The sequence below is a fragment of the Mya arenaria genome, chromosome 8 (assembly GCF_026914265.1).
Source record: "Mya arenaria isolate MELC-2E11 chromosome 8, ASM2691426v1".
In the NCBI taxonomy this organism is placed as follows: Eukaryota; Metazoa; Mollusca; class Bivalvia; order Myida; family Myidae; genus Mya; species Mya arenaria.
Window position 1 is genome coordinate 34,329,452 of NC_069129.1, and position 16,111 is coordinate 34,345,562.

General features: G+C 34.7%; 1 protein-coding gene across 6 annotated transcripts in view; it reads left to right on the top strand.

Annotated features, from left to right (window-relative positions):
- Positions 1–16,111, top strand: part of LOC128242771 (dynein axonemal heavy chain 5-like) — a 113,063-nt gene that overhangs the window by 61,287 nt on the left and 35,665 nt on the right. For all 6 annotated transcript variants that reach the window (XM_052960080.1, XM_052960079.1, XM_052960083.1 and 3 more), the window contains 16 exons: positions 114–315; positions 1,792–2,027; positions 2,872–3,090; positions 4,468–4,769; positions 5,042–5,282; positions 7,061–7,260; positions 7,870–8,023; positions 8,347–8,510; positions 9,091–9,298; positions 9,602–9,763; positions 10,023–10,247; positions 10,726–10,898; positions 11,307–11,485; positions 11,727–11,914; positions 15,066–15,260; positions 15,519–15,815. In XM_052960080.1, coding sequence (XP_052816040.1) covers positions 114–315; positions 1,792–2,027; positions 2,872–3,090; positions 4,468–4,769; positions 5,042–5,282; positions 7,061–7,260; positions 7,870–8,023; positions 8,347–8,510; positions 9,091–9,298; positions 9,602–9,763; positions 10,023–10,247; positions 10,726–10,898; positions 11,307–11,485; positions 11,727–11,914; positions 15,066–15,260; positions 15,519–15,815 — 3,345 coding nt within the window. The remainder of the gene's footprint in view (positions 1–113; positions 316–1,791; positions 2,028–2,871; positions 3,091–4,467; positions 4,770–5,041; positions 5,283–7,060; positions 7,261–7,869; positions 8,024–8,346; positions 8,511–9,090; positions 9,299–9,601; positions 9,764–10,022; positions 10,248–10,725; positions 10,899–11,306; positions 11,486–11,726; positions 11,915–15,065; positions 15,261–15,518; positions 15,816–16,111) is intronic.

Genomic DNA, 16,111 nt, shown 5'->3' on the forward strand with positions numbered 1-16,111 from the left:
CACAGGAGGTGACAAATTCCCTAAGGGACTATCACATCATCTGACAGGAACGTCAAAAAAAACTCTCTCAAGTATGATTTCCCAGCTATGATTTATTTTATAAACTACCACAGGAGGTGACAAATGCCCTTGAGAAGTTTGGAGACTATCACATCATCTGGCAAGAAGATCGGGAAGAGTCCCTCGAAAAGTTTATGAAGGACAATCCAAAACTGTCGGAGTTTGAGTCCAAGATCAAGTACTATGAGGAGATGGAACGGGACATAAACAGCGAGCCTGTCTGTTATGATGTTGGACCAATTGCCCTTTTCACTGGTAAGCTCTTTTTTTTCTAACCAACAGTTGGAGTTGGAGTTTAATACTAAGTATTATGAGAAGATGGAATTATTGGAGTAATAGTGAGCTCTTCTACTAGGATGCCAGACCGATTGCCATCTTCACATGTGAGTTTGGGGTTTTTCTTAGAAAATGTCAGAGTTTGAGTTGAAAACTAACAATAACAAGAGGATGGAAGTTGATATTAAGGAAACCTAAGTTAAATGATATAAGTCCATTTCCCCCTTGACAGGTGAGTTTTTGTGCTTTGTTAAAAACTGGCGAAGATTTAATACCAGGTAAGGATTTGGTCTTTAATTTATAAAAGTTAAAAGTCAAAGTGTTCTGTTCAATCAGGATTGATTCAAACATATCAAAATGATGGTATATCCAATTTGAGCAACATCGACACAAATATTCTTGATTAGCTAAAACATAAACACAGTTTGATTGCAGATGGATACTCATTAAAACAAGCCATTCCAAACAATTGAAAGAAATTCTAAGTTCAAATGTATCTATGAGGATTAAAGTCAATACAAAGCGTATAACAAGTTTCCATAACAAACCACTCAAGTACATGACAAATAAGGAGGTATATCAAATATTCATTAAGCAATTCCATGAAAAGTCATACAGCCATGGATATTGGGAAAAACAATTACAGGAGAATATTCGATGGAACTCTTGGTATTAAATTGTCCATAATCCATTGTGGATAATAAACTCAAAATGTTGTAAATAAAATTATTACACAATATTTTAGCAACAAACTTGAATTAATTCACTTGGAAATTGAAGGATTGTCCATTATGTATCTACTGTGATGAAGTAGAAGATTATGATTTTTTTTTGTTAAATGTAACACTTTTTTGCACTTACAGGCAGTTTTTGAAAGATGTGGAATATAAAAATATCTTAAAAATATTAATCATATTGTTATAGGCTATATAAATAATATTGTAAACATTTCTTATCTTAGATTTCTTATTGTTTTTACAAGACATAATTTATTGATGTATGAAGATCAAAAAAGATAAATATTATCTTCCATTTATATAATGATCTAATAGTTCTTCAAACTCATTTAAAAAATAAGAATATTTCTTTACGTTTTCTGAATGATTTTGTTAAACAATTAAAATATAAGGTAACAACGTTTTGTTTAAAAACCTTTCAAAGTATATCTACTTATTATTTGACACCTTGTTTGACTGTTTTGTTGAAGCTATTTGTATATTTGTATGTTTTATGACAAAATAAACGGATTGTTGAAGGTTGGCAATTTCAAAAATAAAAGAACACGTAGGCCAGTTTGGAGGCAATCCAGGGTAAAAGAATAGTAGTAAACAATTGAGAAAGACTACCACAGAAAGATTTTATATTATATTTGCTAAGTCAGCATATTTATGATTGTTTGAGCAGTACTTTAATTATTTTCTTAGTAAAATCTGAGTAAAATCATTTGTAATGCAGAGAAGCTGAAGTTTGCCCTGAATGTCGAGACAAAAGCATGGAGGATGCATTATGGGAAGGCCTGTAACAACAAATATCGCAATGAAATGGAGGAGATATTCACATTCATTGATGATCTTAACAAGCGTCTTAATCGACCAGTCAGGGATCTGGATGATATTCGCTTCGCTATGGCTGGCTTGAAGGAGATCCGGGAGAGCGAGATCAAGATTGACATGGGCATTACTCCCATCGAGGTTTGTAGAATTAAAAGGGATCTGTTGCTCAACTTTTTTTTAGCTTGACTCTTCGAAGAATAAGGAGGATATACTACTCACCCTGGCATCGGCATCAGCTTGTGCTTCCGGTTAAAGTTAAAGGGCAAGTTGGCATTTTCACCTATAACTCCAATACCCTTCATTCAGTTCACTTAATACTTCAGTACCATCACACCATGATAACCCCATATTATTCCAAATACAAATTATGGCCCTTTATCGAAAAAAGTTTGATTAAAGTTTTTTGGCAACTTTGATCACTAATACAGATCATTCAATGACCTCCATACTTTACACAGTAGCTATCACACAATTTGGGGCCCCTAGGGTCAGTTCAAGGTCACTGTTACTAAAAATGGATAACTGTTTGGTACTGAATAACTCTAGTTAGAGTTGACATATTGTGACCAACTCCTTAGTATGTAGGAGTTTATGGAGGACTTCCATGGGATTGCATTTGGAGCCCCTAGGGTCAAGGTCAAGGTCACTGTACCTAAACATAAAGAAATAGTTGAAACTGAATCCCACAACAATGGCTGAAGTTCTTCTGTCAGTCATTGAAAACCTTGTTTTGTTTCATTGGGGGATGTTTCTTGTTTATTCTTTACTCTTTTTTATTGCTTTTGACAGGCACATTGCATCATTATTGTATTAATTTCTCAGACAATGCAGCATACTGTCGAGTGCGCTGTCCTACGACAGCTCTTGTTTTTTTTAACTGGCTGTGATAGCCCGGGTGTAAGCATGATTTTTCATAATATTAGTTCAAATATTTACTGAGGTATGCCCTTAAATGCTTTGTATGCCTTAATCCATTTTACAGGAGTCATACACAATGTTGGCTAAACACGAGTTACCTGTAGTAAAGGAGGAGACAGAGCGCTGTGACACACTGCGATACTCATGGGAGAAGCTGAACGTGCAGGCTAATGAGGTTCAGTCCCACCTGCTAGAGATACAGCCCAACTTCAAGTCTGGCTTGATCACCGATGTGAAGGAGTTCATCACAGACTGTGATACCTTCTACAATGAGTATAATGAGGTAATAGATTAATATCAGGCCAGATTCCCATCTCTGCCTCACTGTTGTAATTTTACACTCAACAAAATATATTAAGGGTCACATTAGTAAAAAAATTATAATGCTACCAAAGGTGGGCATCGAAAAATTGCACCATCTGTCTGTCCGCACACACAAATGGTTCTATAGTGGGCACTAATTCCTTCATTTCTTATAGAAGATAAATTTGTTAGCTGTTGCTTATTGGTTATGATTAGTTAAGGTTTGTAGGGCATAAGTGGGTATATATTTATAATGGGAGTTATAGGAAAGTACCTAAAGAAGGTTGATATATGAGAACGTTGGCCAGATTTCAAAATAATTTCACACAAATGTTTCTAAGGTGGTCCTTTATCAAATTCCTCAAAAACCAAGGACCTTCTTTGCAACCAATGACCTTGCCAACTACCTTCATCCATAGCATACATTGACCTCCTTAGGAACTAAAGACTTTCTAAGCAACAAATGATTATCTTAGTAACTACCTTCATCCATAGCAACCAATGACTCCCATTGCAGCGATTGATTATCTAAGCAGTCAGTTACTTCATTAGCAACCACTAATCACTTAAGACATCAATGATTTCCTTAACAATCAGTGACTACCTTAGCAACCAGATTATTCCCTAGCATCCACTTACTTTCTGTGTAACCAATGACTTCCTGAACATACAATGGCAATCAATTACATCTGTACCAACCTCTTACTTCTTAGCAACTATTTACATCGATAGTAGTCAATGACTTCCTTAGCAACATATGACGTTCTTAGCAACCAATGATTTCCTAAGCAACCATTTACTTCTAAGCAACCAATGACTTTCTTAGCAAACAATAATCACCTTGGCAACTTTCTTTATTCATATCAACCAATGACTTCTTATTACAACCAATGTTTATCCTAGCAACCATTGACTACCTTACCAGCCTATTACTTTCTTAGCAACCACAATGTATCTTAGCCACCAATGACTTCCTTAGCCACCAATGATTTCCTTAGCAAGCAATATCTTCTTTAGCAACTACCAACATCCACATCAACCAATAACTTCTTAAACAACCATTGACTTCCCTAGGAACAGTCGGATTCAATTGCCATCAAATCCATTGTCCCTGGGAACAACCTGCTGTCAATGTCTTGACTTCTCGAGAAATTCAATTGATTCCCTGTGCAAGGACCAACATTGTTATCAACCGTTAAATTACTCTCCCACTCTGCAAATTTTAAATCAGCTTCTGGAAGGTTGTTACAAACAGGCTGAAATAAAATGATAAGTTTTAAATTAAATTGAATTATGTTTAAAATCTAGTGTTTTGCTCTTTAAATCTATTATTACCTTAAACTTTTTGTAACTACAGGATGGTCCAATGGTCCCAGGAGTTGCACCACGTGAGGCATCTGACCGTCTAGTCATCTGCCAGAACCAGTTTGACATCCTTTACAAGAAGTATATGACATACACGGGTGGCGAAGAGCTCTTTGGTCTCCCTGTCACAGAATATCCCGAGCTTCTCAAGATCAAGAAGGAGCTTAACCTGCTCCAGAAGCTTTATGGCTTGTACAACACGGTTATTGACACTGTGCATGGGTATTACGACATTCTGTGGACAGAAATCAACATCGAGAAGATCAACAACGAGCTGATTGAATTCCAGAACAAGTGAGTGACAATGTTGCCCAGTAATGGTAATTGTTATCTGATTCAAGTCTTTAATATAACCAATTTGTTGTAAACTATTTTTATTTTACATGAGTGCTAGTTTTGTGAATAAAAGTGATATAATTCTCAAAAAGACATCTGCTTGGCACACTGAATAGGATATTTACTGTAATAAACATCACAATGTTAACACTTAAAATTGTACAATTGTAAAAAAACACACAAAAAAACAACAACAATTAAAAGCAATATACTTACCATTTTCCTGACAGATGCCGCAAGCTCCCACGAGCCCTCAAAGACTGGCAAGCCTTCGAAGACCTGAAGAAGACAATTGATGATTTCAACGAGATGGTTCCCCTCCTTGAACTGATGACAAACAAGGCGATGAAGACTCGTCACTGGAACCGAATGGCAGAGGTCACTGGACATGTGTTTGACATAGAAAATGAGAATTTCACGCTAAGGAACATCCTCCAAGCGCCACTGTTGGAGTTTAAGGAAGATATTGAGGTATAAACAATGTCAATAATTATGTAACAACATATTATCCTAAAATACTTACACTAAAAAAGATACTTCACAATATTTATGTTATAAAAAATCTGAGAAAAAACAAACAGTTATAATTTAAAATAGCAAAATGGTAATGTAAAGGTTAAGAGGATTTCATAGTCTCACTTTGTATGGATTAAATTTGTTATTTAATTTTAAACATATTTTTTGCAGGAACGAATTATTTTTAAACTCCTTTTAAGAAATAGCATTGTGTGCAGTTACATTTGAGTGTTTGTCCTTTTGTATTCCAACTGTGCAGTGTGATGTCTGATCATTCTTTGTTTGTGTGCATTCTAGAAACTACAAAGTCATTTAAATATTAGGCGTACTGACCAACTGAGTACTGATGAGTACAAAGATTATCAGTTACGGGTAATCCTTCATGGAATCAAGTATCTCACAGTAATTTTATGTTTTAGTAACAACAAAAAATGCATGTTAGCAGAAGTATGAATGATTATGTGTATGCAAAGTGATGTCAGCTGAGATTTACTGATTGTCATTGCTGTCACGTCATCATTGTTGTTGTCATTGGGGTGCAAAAGCTTGAATGTTGGCCTATAATGTAACCATTAATTAATAAAGTTATATTTAAATTGCAAGATTAAGCAAAACAAGATTAGACTTTGTCTGTTGTATTGAGAAAATTAGTGTATGAACCAGTGGATGTCATGACGTTATTGTTTGTATAAGTAGCTGAATTGTTGGACCAGTGTGACATCATTTAATCAATGGTATATGATGTTATTATATAATAACTATTGGCTACCGGTATTCTTATAAACAGCGGTATCTTGCTGATTTGTTTGTATCTTGTGCACTTGAAAATGTTCATACAGCTTAAAGACACAAACATATGTGGTTAGCTCTTTAAACATGTGTTCAGACACTGTTGCAAGAATTCCCAGAATTGGCTAAACTTTTTAATCTAATTGATAAAATGAGGCAAACAGACAAGTGTGGCCAGCCGTTTGCAATGCCAAGTTTATAACAAGATTAAGTTTGCATGTGATGGAAAAGAAATCATTCACTGCTGTTACATGTATTGTTTATTGTTTAGGGTAGCCATTTTGAGGCTTACAGGTTTATACTTCAAAGATACCATGTCCATATAACAATGATGAAAGCCCCAAAATTGCAAGGAACAATTGCGGTATTATAAAAAGACACACAAAATATATTATATATTATAACAATTGGAACGTTTTCATATTCTGTATTTCATACATGGGGTATAATTTTCACTGAAGTTTTTTATCACATGTTCAGTTTTGATCTTTGATTTTGTTCCCAGTGTGTTGTCATGTTCACGACATGTTTCATATACAAGCTTGTCATGTTCTGTCACCAATTGTTGTCACTGGTTGTTTCTGCATACATAATGTACATATGGATTTGTTTATGTAAATAATATGTGTTTTAAAAAATTCCAACATTTGGTCTAGCCTGTTATGAAATTGAACATTTAGCTATGAACAATTGTCCAATGTTTAGTGCTTTTAATAGAAAAACTCCAAGCAAATATCATTCCTATCAAGTATAAAATTAAACATTTTTAGTGATGATAATGCTACATGTGTATTTACTGTCAAAAATGGAAATCAAACAATGATTTTTTCTGTCCTGTAAACATGGAATTGACATGTCTTTCTAAGAAGTGGCATTTAAGTGTACCTCTCTTATAGTGTAAATGCTGAAGAGTTGAAACTGTAACTCACTTATTTGAATTCCAGGACATCTGTATCTCAGCCGTGAAAGAAAAGGATATTGAGGCCAAGTTGAAGCAGGTGATTGCAGACTGGAACAACCAGGAGTTTACGTTCGGAAACTTCAAAAACCGTGGAGAGCTTCTTCTTCGTGGAGATACAACCAGCGAGATTGTCTCCCTTATGGAAGATTCCCTCATGGTTCTCAGCTCTCTTATGAGTAACAGGTGGGTGGGAAAGGTTTAAAATGACTTAATGAGGAACAATAATACAATAGAATAGCAACTTCAAGAACCATGGAGATAAAATCAGTCACATTATTTCTTCTATGGAAGATTCATTGTTCACAGCTCTCTTTTAATAAAGGTGAGGTGGAGGGGCTTAGAATTGCTAAATGGATTGCACTTTTCTTAGGAGTTTTGTCATGGATAGATTTAGCTACTTCAAGAACTGCGGTGAATTTCTTCTCTGTGTAGACTCAATGAGTGAAATTGTCTCCCTTATGGAAGATTTACTTATGGAGATATGTTACTCAGCGCTCTTTTGATTAACAGGTTGGGTGGGAAATGTTAAAAACTACAAAACAATAATCATAGTGTTTTAAAGTACTTCCCTAGTGATTTAAAATGTCTGGAACTACTAAATGATCAGATTTAGCATAATTTCTGAAGCTTATAAGACAAAAAAATAAAGTAATAAGTTAAATCATATATGATGTGAAGGCTTCTGATGTTCAGTAAAAAGATAAATGAATACTAACAATTGCACTAAATATTCGATTAGAAAGCCAACCTTATGAAGACCATTTGTTATTCAATACTTCTGATCACATTCAGGTACAACACACCATTCAAGAGACAAATCCAAACATGGGTACAGAACCTGACAAACTCGTCCGAGATTATTGAGAATTGGATGGTTGTACAGAACCTCTGGGTTTACCTAGAGGCCGTGTTTGTGGGCGGAGACATTGCTAAACAGCTCCCTAAGGTATGTAAACACTCACTAAAAGATCAGTTGACTTGAAATTAAAGGGGTTTAATCTGCCTGCCTCAATGAAGTGTTACTCTGTATTAATGACTTTTGTTTTGCAATCAGTACATGTACCCTCAGACATGTTTGAAAGGCTGGAAAAAAAGTTTGGATAATGAAAAAAATCAGAAAGAATAAAATTGCCTCAATTATTTATACTAGTTTTTGTTTCCTTTCTCCAAGTTGGTTTGATTTAACTATAAAAAAAAATGCACATGCTTTATTACTCTTTGGCTACAATTTCTCGATACTAAAAATAAATGCCTTTGACCATGAAACAGGAAGCTAAAAGGTTCAGCACAATTGACAAGTCGTGGATCAAGATAATGACACGTGCGCACGAGACCCCGAACGTCGTGCAGTGTTGTGTGGGTGACGAGACTCTCATGCAGCTGCTACCCCACTTGTTGGAGCAGCTGGAACTTTGCCAGAAGTCTCTCACTGGGTAACACACTCCTTCCTCCTTTTTTAATTCTTATCAGATCTTATGATAAATAATACACTACAATAGAATATATGCCAGTGAAAAAGTATGTGTAATGTGATTTTATTTGCAATGTACTTCAAGATCTTTCTGATATCAGACGGACTTTGAAAAAATTGTGAAAATCTTAACATGATGTATAGTACAACTAGTAGGTAGGCAATAATTTTAATCATATTCTGTGGAGAATAGCCATGTAATATCTATCGTAAGCCAGTTCTCTTTAGAGATTTTACTGACTATTACTTTTGTTGGCATTCTTTTTGCCTCATATGTTCATTTAAACACATTGCAAGTGTTCAATATTGATCTGCATGGTCAAACAACCTTCTAAACGGTCCATTGATTATAACATTAACTTGATAAGAGATTGTGAAATAGACTAAGTCATGGTACTTGTAGACTATAAAGTGGAGTTTTCTGGTTCCAATATTTAAGTAGAATCTTGCAGTCAGTAGTACAGTGTTGTATTTTCCTCTCATAATACATTCATGTATGTATGCCATTTTAAATTCAAATAACACAAAGTTTTATTTCTCAGCTACCTTGAAAAGAAGCGCCTCCTGTTCCCAAGATTTTTCTTTGTGTCCGACCCCGCCCTTCTTGAGATCCTAGGTCAAGCAAGTGACCCTCACACAATCCAGGCCCACTTGCTCTCCGTGTTTGACAACATCAAAAGTGTCAAGTTCCACGAGAAGTTCTACGACGTCATCCTGGCCGTTCACTCCTCAGAGGGAGAAACTGTGGAGGTTAGATGTTTTTTGTTTGTTTTGTTTTGATCCTAAGTTCAATGGTACAGTTAAGCCAGGATTCATTTAGCTGTTCTTGAGCCATGGGCCATTAACCAATGCTTGTATCCATACTGGTTGATGAGTAAAAAAACTAATCTTTACTTTTCTCTTCAATTTGACAGTAATGTTGGGTTTTGGCTTTTCATGTTGCCAACAGGTGGATAAGAAATCTCTGCATGAAATAATTCTTCTTTTACATCAAACACCTTCTCAGTATAAACATTACCTGCCAAATTTATTAATTGTTTCCCGCGCTTTCAGTTTGAGAAGCAGGTAAAGGCTGAGGGTAATGTTGAGGTCTGGCTCATGTCGCTCATGATGATGGCCCAGAAATCTCTGCATGGTGTTATCCGTACGGCTGCCATGGCGATACAGGACCAAAGCTTCCAGCTGTTGGAGTTTCTTGGAATGTTTCCTGCTCAGGTCAGTCGGGCATATTTAGAATTTAATGGTTATCTACATATTTGTGGTTCAAGTTCAAACTTTCTTGACGTAAGCAAAAGAAATTAATATGAACTATTATATAAATATTAGATGCCATGGATAGCATATAATGTTAACTGGAAAACGTAACTGTCAACGGTGGAATAAGAAAATTCCTTTAAAATCACCTTGATACTTAGTTTTCACAAGTCTAAACTGACCTTGACATTTTAAAAGTTTGCAATATTTTGTTGTACAGGTTGGTATCCTGGGAATTCAGTTTATCTGGACGCGCGACGCAACCGATGCGTTGACCACCACGAAATATGACCGTAAGGTCATGAGTCAGACGAACCAGGGCTTCCTTGAGCTACTGAATATACTCATTGAGCAGACGACACACGACCTGAATAAGATAGAGAGGACCAAATTTGAGACGCTCATCACCATCCATGTGCACCAGCGTGATATCTTTGATGACCTGGTCAGTATGGATTACCTGTTAACACCTTTCAGCACTATATGAAGTTATATTATAAAAATTTGTATTTTGTGGTTTTAAGTAGTAACTCTGTTTTAGACATACATAAGTTCAATTTATATTTGATTGACACAACAAAGCATGCTGTCTTATAAATCAAACTGACTGAAAATGGTGAAAGTAGGAGCGCAATTGTTTTTATAAAAGGTGAAATGATAATTGTTTTATTGACTCTGAAGGACTTATTTTTTTCTTGCATAAACCCTTTAATAACATGTAATTTCAATTTTTTTTTTTTATTAAAATGCGTGAATAATTCGAAATTATTTAAGGAAATAAAGTAAGTACTTTTACTATATAAAAAAAAATGAATGATAGAAATTATTTAAAAAAAATCAAGTTAGTATTGAAAACACATGACTAGTTCGAAATCATATCTGAAAATGAAGTATGTACTTATTATTTATGTAATTCATTTTAGTGCAAGATGCACGTTAAATCTCCCACGGACTTTGAGTGGTTGAAGCAGTCTCGGTTCTACTTCATCGAGGACCAAGATCGTTGCCAGATCTCCATCACGGACGTAGACTTCATCTACCAGAACGAGTTCCTCGGATGTACAGAACGCCTTGTCATCACTCCACTCACTGACAGGTTTGAGATTCTACAAGACTTTACACAAAAATGGAAACATTTACATTTTATGTGCTGCTTAATTTATCAGCACTTTAAATGATGCTGTATTCACTTCCAATTTTCATTGTGATAATCATGCCTATTTTCGATACATTTTTTGCTTTTCCCCATTTTTTAAAAATTGTTTTATGGCTGAACTCAAATGAAACTTGTGAACCTTGATGAATACCTATACATGTCTAATTGAGTATTTCATTTCAATGATCTTGTTTAGAGGCAGAGGGACCTAAGTCACTTGACAAGAACATTTTTACAAGTTAATTTGTTTATGTTAAGTACATCACCTACCTTATGCAAATGTTCAATCAAACCTCACCTTACACTTTGACTAGTAGTAAATAAGTCTTATATGATCATTCCTTTTAGATGTTACATCACTCTTGCCCAAGCCCTGGGTATGTCTATGGGTGGAGCCCCAGCCGGGCCCGCGGGTACCGGCAAGACAGAGACGACCAAGGACATGGGTCGATGTCTCGGCAAGTATGTTGTCGTCTTCAACTGCTCTGATCAGATGGACTTCAGAGGTCTCGGAAGAATCTACAAGGGTGAGTTCTTTAGACTAATGATTGCATATCGACAAGTTACATTGATCATCTGAATGCGTAATAGGTCAAATCCATTGCTTTTCTTTACTGGAACTAAATCAGGTTCGGAATAAAAATTAATTTTTTTTATAAAATAATTAAAACATTTGCCAATTTGAGGCTATGATCTTAATGAAATAAGGGTGTAATCTACATTTGATGATAAGAGTTCAGTTACCTGATTGTTTTTCCCATTGTACAGGTCTTGCCCAGTCTGGCTCATGGGGTTGTTTTGATGAGTTCAACCGTATTGAGCTGCCGGTGTTGTCTGTGGCTGCCCAGCAGATCGCGATCGTGTTACAGTCGAAGAAGGAACGCAAAAAGAGCTTTGTCTTTACTGATGGAGACACCGTCACAATGAACATGGAGTTTGGAATTTTCCTGACCATGGTGAGAATTTTGGGAGTTATGCATTGATCCAATCCTTAAGCCACAATTGATAAATAGTTTGTTTTGCGGTTTCCAACCCACACTTCAAGCCGTGTGTAGGTCAGTGAGTTTGTTTTTTAATTCTGTTATGAAAAATGAAAAAAAACATGACCATAGTTGCGGAGATTTTTATAATGTGGTCATGATACGCCAAGTAAACTATTTATTGATTGTATTCTTCATTTGATACCTTGTAACCAACTGAACCATAACCCATATTGATACCTTGTAACCAACTGAACCATAACCCATATTGATACCTTGTAACCAACTGAACCATAACCCATTTTGATACCTTGTAACCAACTGAACCGTAACCCATATTGATACCTTGTAACCAACTGAACCATAACCCATATTGATACCTTGTAACCAACTGAACCATAACCCATATTGATACCTTGTAACCAACTGAACCATAACCCATTTTGATACCTTGTAACCAACTGAACCATAACCCATATTGATACCTTGTAACCAACTGATCCATAACCTATTTTGATACCTTGTAACCAACTGAACCAAAATAATAAAACAAAACCAGGCCCGGGTACACAATCATGTTTGATGTTGCTTTAAGGTATTTTAAGTACTTGGCTATTTCTTTATGAAATAAATTTAGCAGATCATAGCCAGTCATTTAAATCATATTTTTTTGCACTTTCAATCATTTTCAATGTTTTGCAGAATATTCAAACTTTTAAACTGCTGGTTCATTTTGAATGGGTAAAAAACGCACAAAAGAAGTTCTTACAAAGAAATGTGTTTATGTTACTGTAAGAGGTTTTATGTAAATATATATGGAAGAAATTAAGCAAGTGGTCATTCAATACAGATATGATTAAATTGTCTTTCTAATATTGATAAAAACCGACCTTGGCAAGTTAAATTAATTTTGTAATGAATAACCATGAATGGTATTGTTTTTATATCATAAGCAGTATTTTGATTATTTACAGTGCTAATTAAACAAAATGGCACTATAATAGAGCACACATTTTGAACACTTTTTATTTATGGCGTCATGTCATAAGTTATTGCACAATTATATATATCAAAATAAATATACACTGATTAATATACTAGTTGGATTGTTCTCCCAATTTTATTAGTTATCTTTGATTTCTAACTTCAGTTCAAAATATAAAAAGAACACTTTGTGTTGACATTTACCATAAAACTTTTTAGCATATGTTTTATTGCTTAAACCTGTAAATTTTAACAGACGAGTTGCAGTTTATTTTATTTAAATTGTTTCATTTTAAATTCAGAACTTTGTTAAAGTAAACAACATTGTTAATTTGAAGAAAGTTCTGAGCAATTAACTCACTTACTTACCAATATGTTTGCAGAATGTTTTATTAGGCTTTAAAGGACCTATCAAACAGTCGGATTATCAGTCGGTATAAACTAGTGACTCTAAAAATGGAAAATGTTGACTGTCTTTAAGTTGTCATGAGTCAAAAAAACTAGTTGTTTAAGCCATCAAGTGTTTAGCTTTATATCGATCAATGTGTATGAGTGTTTCCAAGCTTTCCTCATTTAATGATATTTTTACCAACTCCGTATTTATGCTTTTCAGTGAAGTATCATGTTATTTTTGCTGCTGTTATTTTCACTGCTTTTATAGATTTTTGTTCCAATGTTGCTTAAAATAATCATAGCCCTCACACTGCCAGGTTATAATTGTTTGAAATGATGTCACCAAAAAGACATCATGATTTTATGTTTCTCTCTATTTTCATAATGCAGATATGATTTGGTATTTTCCTATAATTTTAGCCAAAAGAAAAAGATATTTTGTTGATTTTCGGTGTAAGATCTTATTTATTTCACTCTGGATCAAAGAAAATTGATATTTTCACTAGTTGCTGTTCCACTTGAAAAATTATTGCTTCCCATGATCAATCAGTGGTATAAATATTGTTCTTACACCAAAATGCAACGATATTTAATGAGCATTGTTTTTGTATTTGTGCAGTTGATTTATTTCCACACTTTAAAGTGATGTACCTATTAGCTTTTCTGTTTTTCACACAAGAATAGTCGAGCCATTGTCATAGAATTGGTGTCGTTGTTGTCGTGGTTGTTGTTGTCATGCAAAAACTTTAACCTTGGCCATAACTCTAAAATTCTTCCAGATATTCAAATGAAGCGCGATACACATGTTGTAAGATAATATACACATTTGTATAGAATAACTCTGGCTTAGAAAGTGTCAGGTTATAGCCCTCTTTTGACTGAATAACAGCCAGACTAGTGATGAACTTGTTTAGTTAATTAATAACATTAACAAGAATCAGTAGAGGGGAAACTTTTCTTACTGTAGGATTTTATGAAAACAGAATTTGACCTGAAGTAGTACAAAATGAGTTTCATTGCAGCTTCATCTATGTCATTGAGTAAAAATGTATACTGCATGGTTGCAGTCAGTTGCTTATGGTGTAGTTGATATATATTTAAGAAATATTACACACCAGACTGGCCGGTCATTATACTGCCATATGGCCCGAAGTGGTGTGTAATATTTCTTATATTATACTGAACATTTTATATTACCATTCAATAATTTTAAAGCACTTTAGATGTGTTTTATTGAATATAGCTTATAATGTTTACTTGCCACAATTTTGCTGTTGTAAAAAAAAACCAAGCCGGACTTACCAGTTGTATGACATCAGCGGTCCATATTATATGACGTCAGCGGTCCATATTATTTTTCGGTGAGGTCCGGACCGGCCAAAAATATAATATGGACAGCTGAGGTCATAAAACTGGGTTTTTCATTAATATACACTGATATATGGACCGATCTACTTTCTTTGTACATATAAAGGACACATTTATGTAAGGTATAATATATCTGTATAAAACATGCAAATAGAAAAAAGCATGGGCTCTGTACATATTTCATTCAATGAATTCTTAGTGATCATGTTAGCATGACATTATCTTTACATTTTTTCCCATTTTTTCTTTGTAGACATATAATCATTCAATGCAAGACTTATGAAATTATAATAATAGTTTCTCATTTTATTTAAACTGTTAATTATTCTGCCATTAGTGTAAAAAACTAACTGTTATTAAGAAAGATAAATGTTCATTTCAGAACCCAGGATATGCTGGTAGACAGGAACTTCCAGAGAACCTGAAGATCAATTTCCGTACAGTTGCAATGATGGTACCAGATCGACAGATCATCATTCGCGTGAAGCTCGCCAGTATTGGTTTTATGGAGAACGTGATTCTGGCCAGGAAGTTCTTCACGCTGTACAAGCTGTGTGAGGAACAGCTCACCAAACAGGTGAATACTTCAACTCTTTTTTTGTATTTGATTTTGTTGGACCATTGACTGTTGTGTGGCTGCCTTCAGGTCATTGGCAAACTGGTCTTGTGTCCACCAACCATAGTTAGTTACAATTGTTCATACAGTAATGTTAAAATAATGACAAAATACATCATTTTTTTATGGATCTGGATAATTTAAGTACTTAATTAATTATAAAAAATATATCTGGCTTTATAAGCTGTGATTTATTTATTTATTTTCTTGTAACTCTAGGTGCACTATGATTTTGGACTCCGCAACATGTTGTCATGTCTGCGTACCCTCGGCGCGGTAAAACGTGCAAACCCAGATGACTCTGAGTCAACAGCTGTGATGCGCGTCCTGCGTGACATGAACCTCTCAAAACTTGTGGACCAAGACGAGCCCCTTTTCCTCTCGTTGATCAATGACTTGTTCCCGGGAATCACCCTTGACAAGCAGGGTTATGCAGAACTTGAGGTGGCAATCAGAAACCAGATCCTAAATGCCAAGCTTATTGACCATCCATCTTGGTTCCTGAAGCTTATCCAGGTAGATTTTCAAACTGTTTAGTTCATGATTGACATCTACATTGTGCCAGCATCTCCTACCCTTATAAAAATATTTTACAGCAGATTGCAATAAATGAACAAATTATTTTTTACTATAAAGTGACTTTTTGACTGTCTCAGATTATTCAATTCTGATAGTTTATGATATTATATACAACTTTTTTTGAACATATTATATTTAAGACAATATAAAATACTTTTTTGATGGATTAGGATTTGTGAAGTGATGCTTAAGAAAGCATAATGAAAAAAAATATATATTGTGATAGTTTAAGT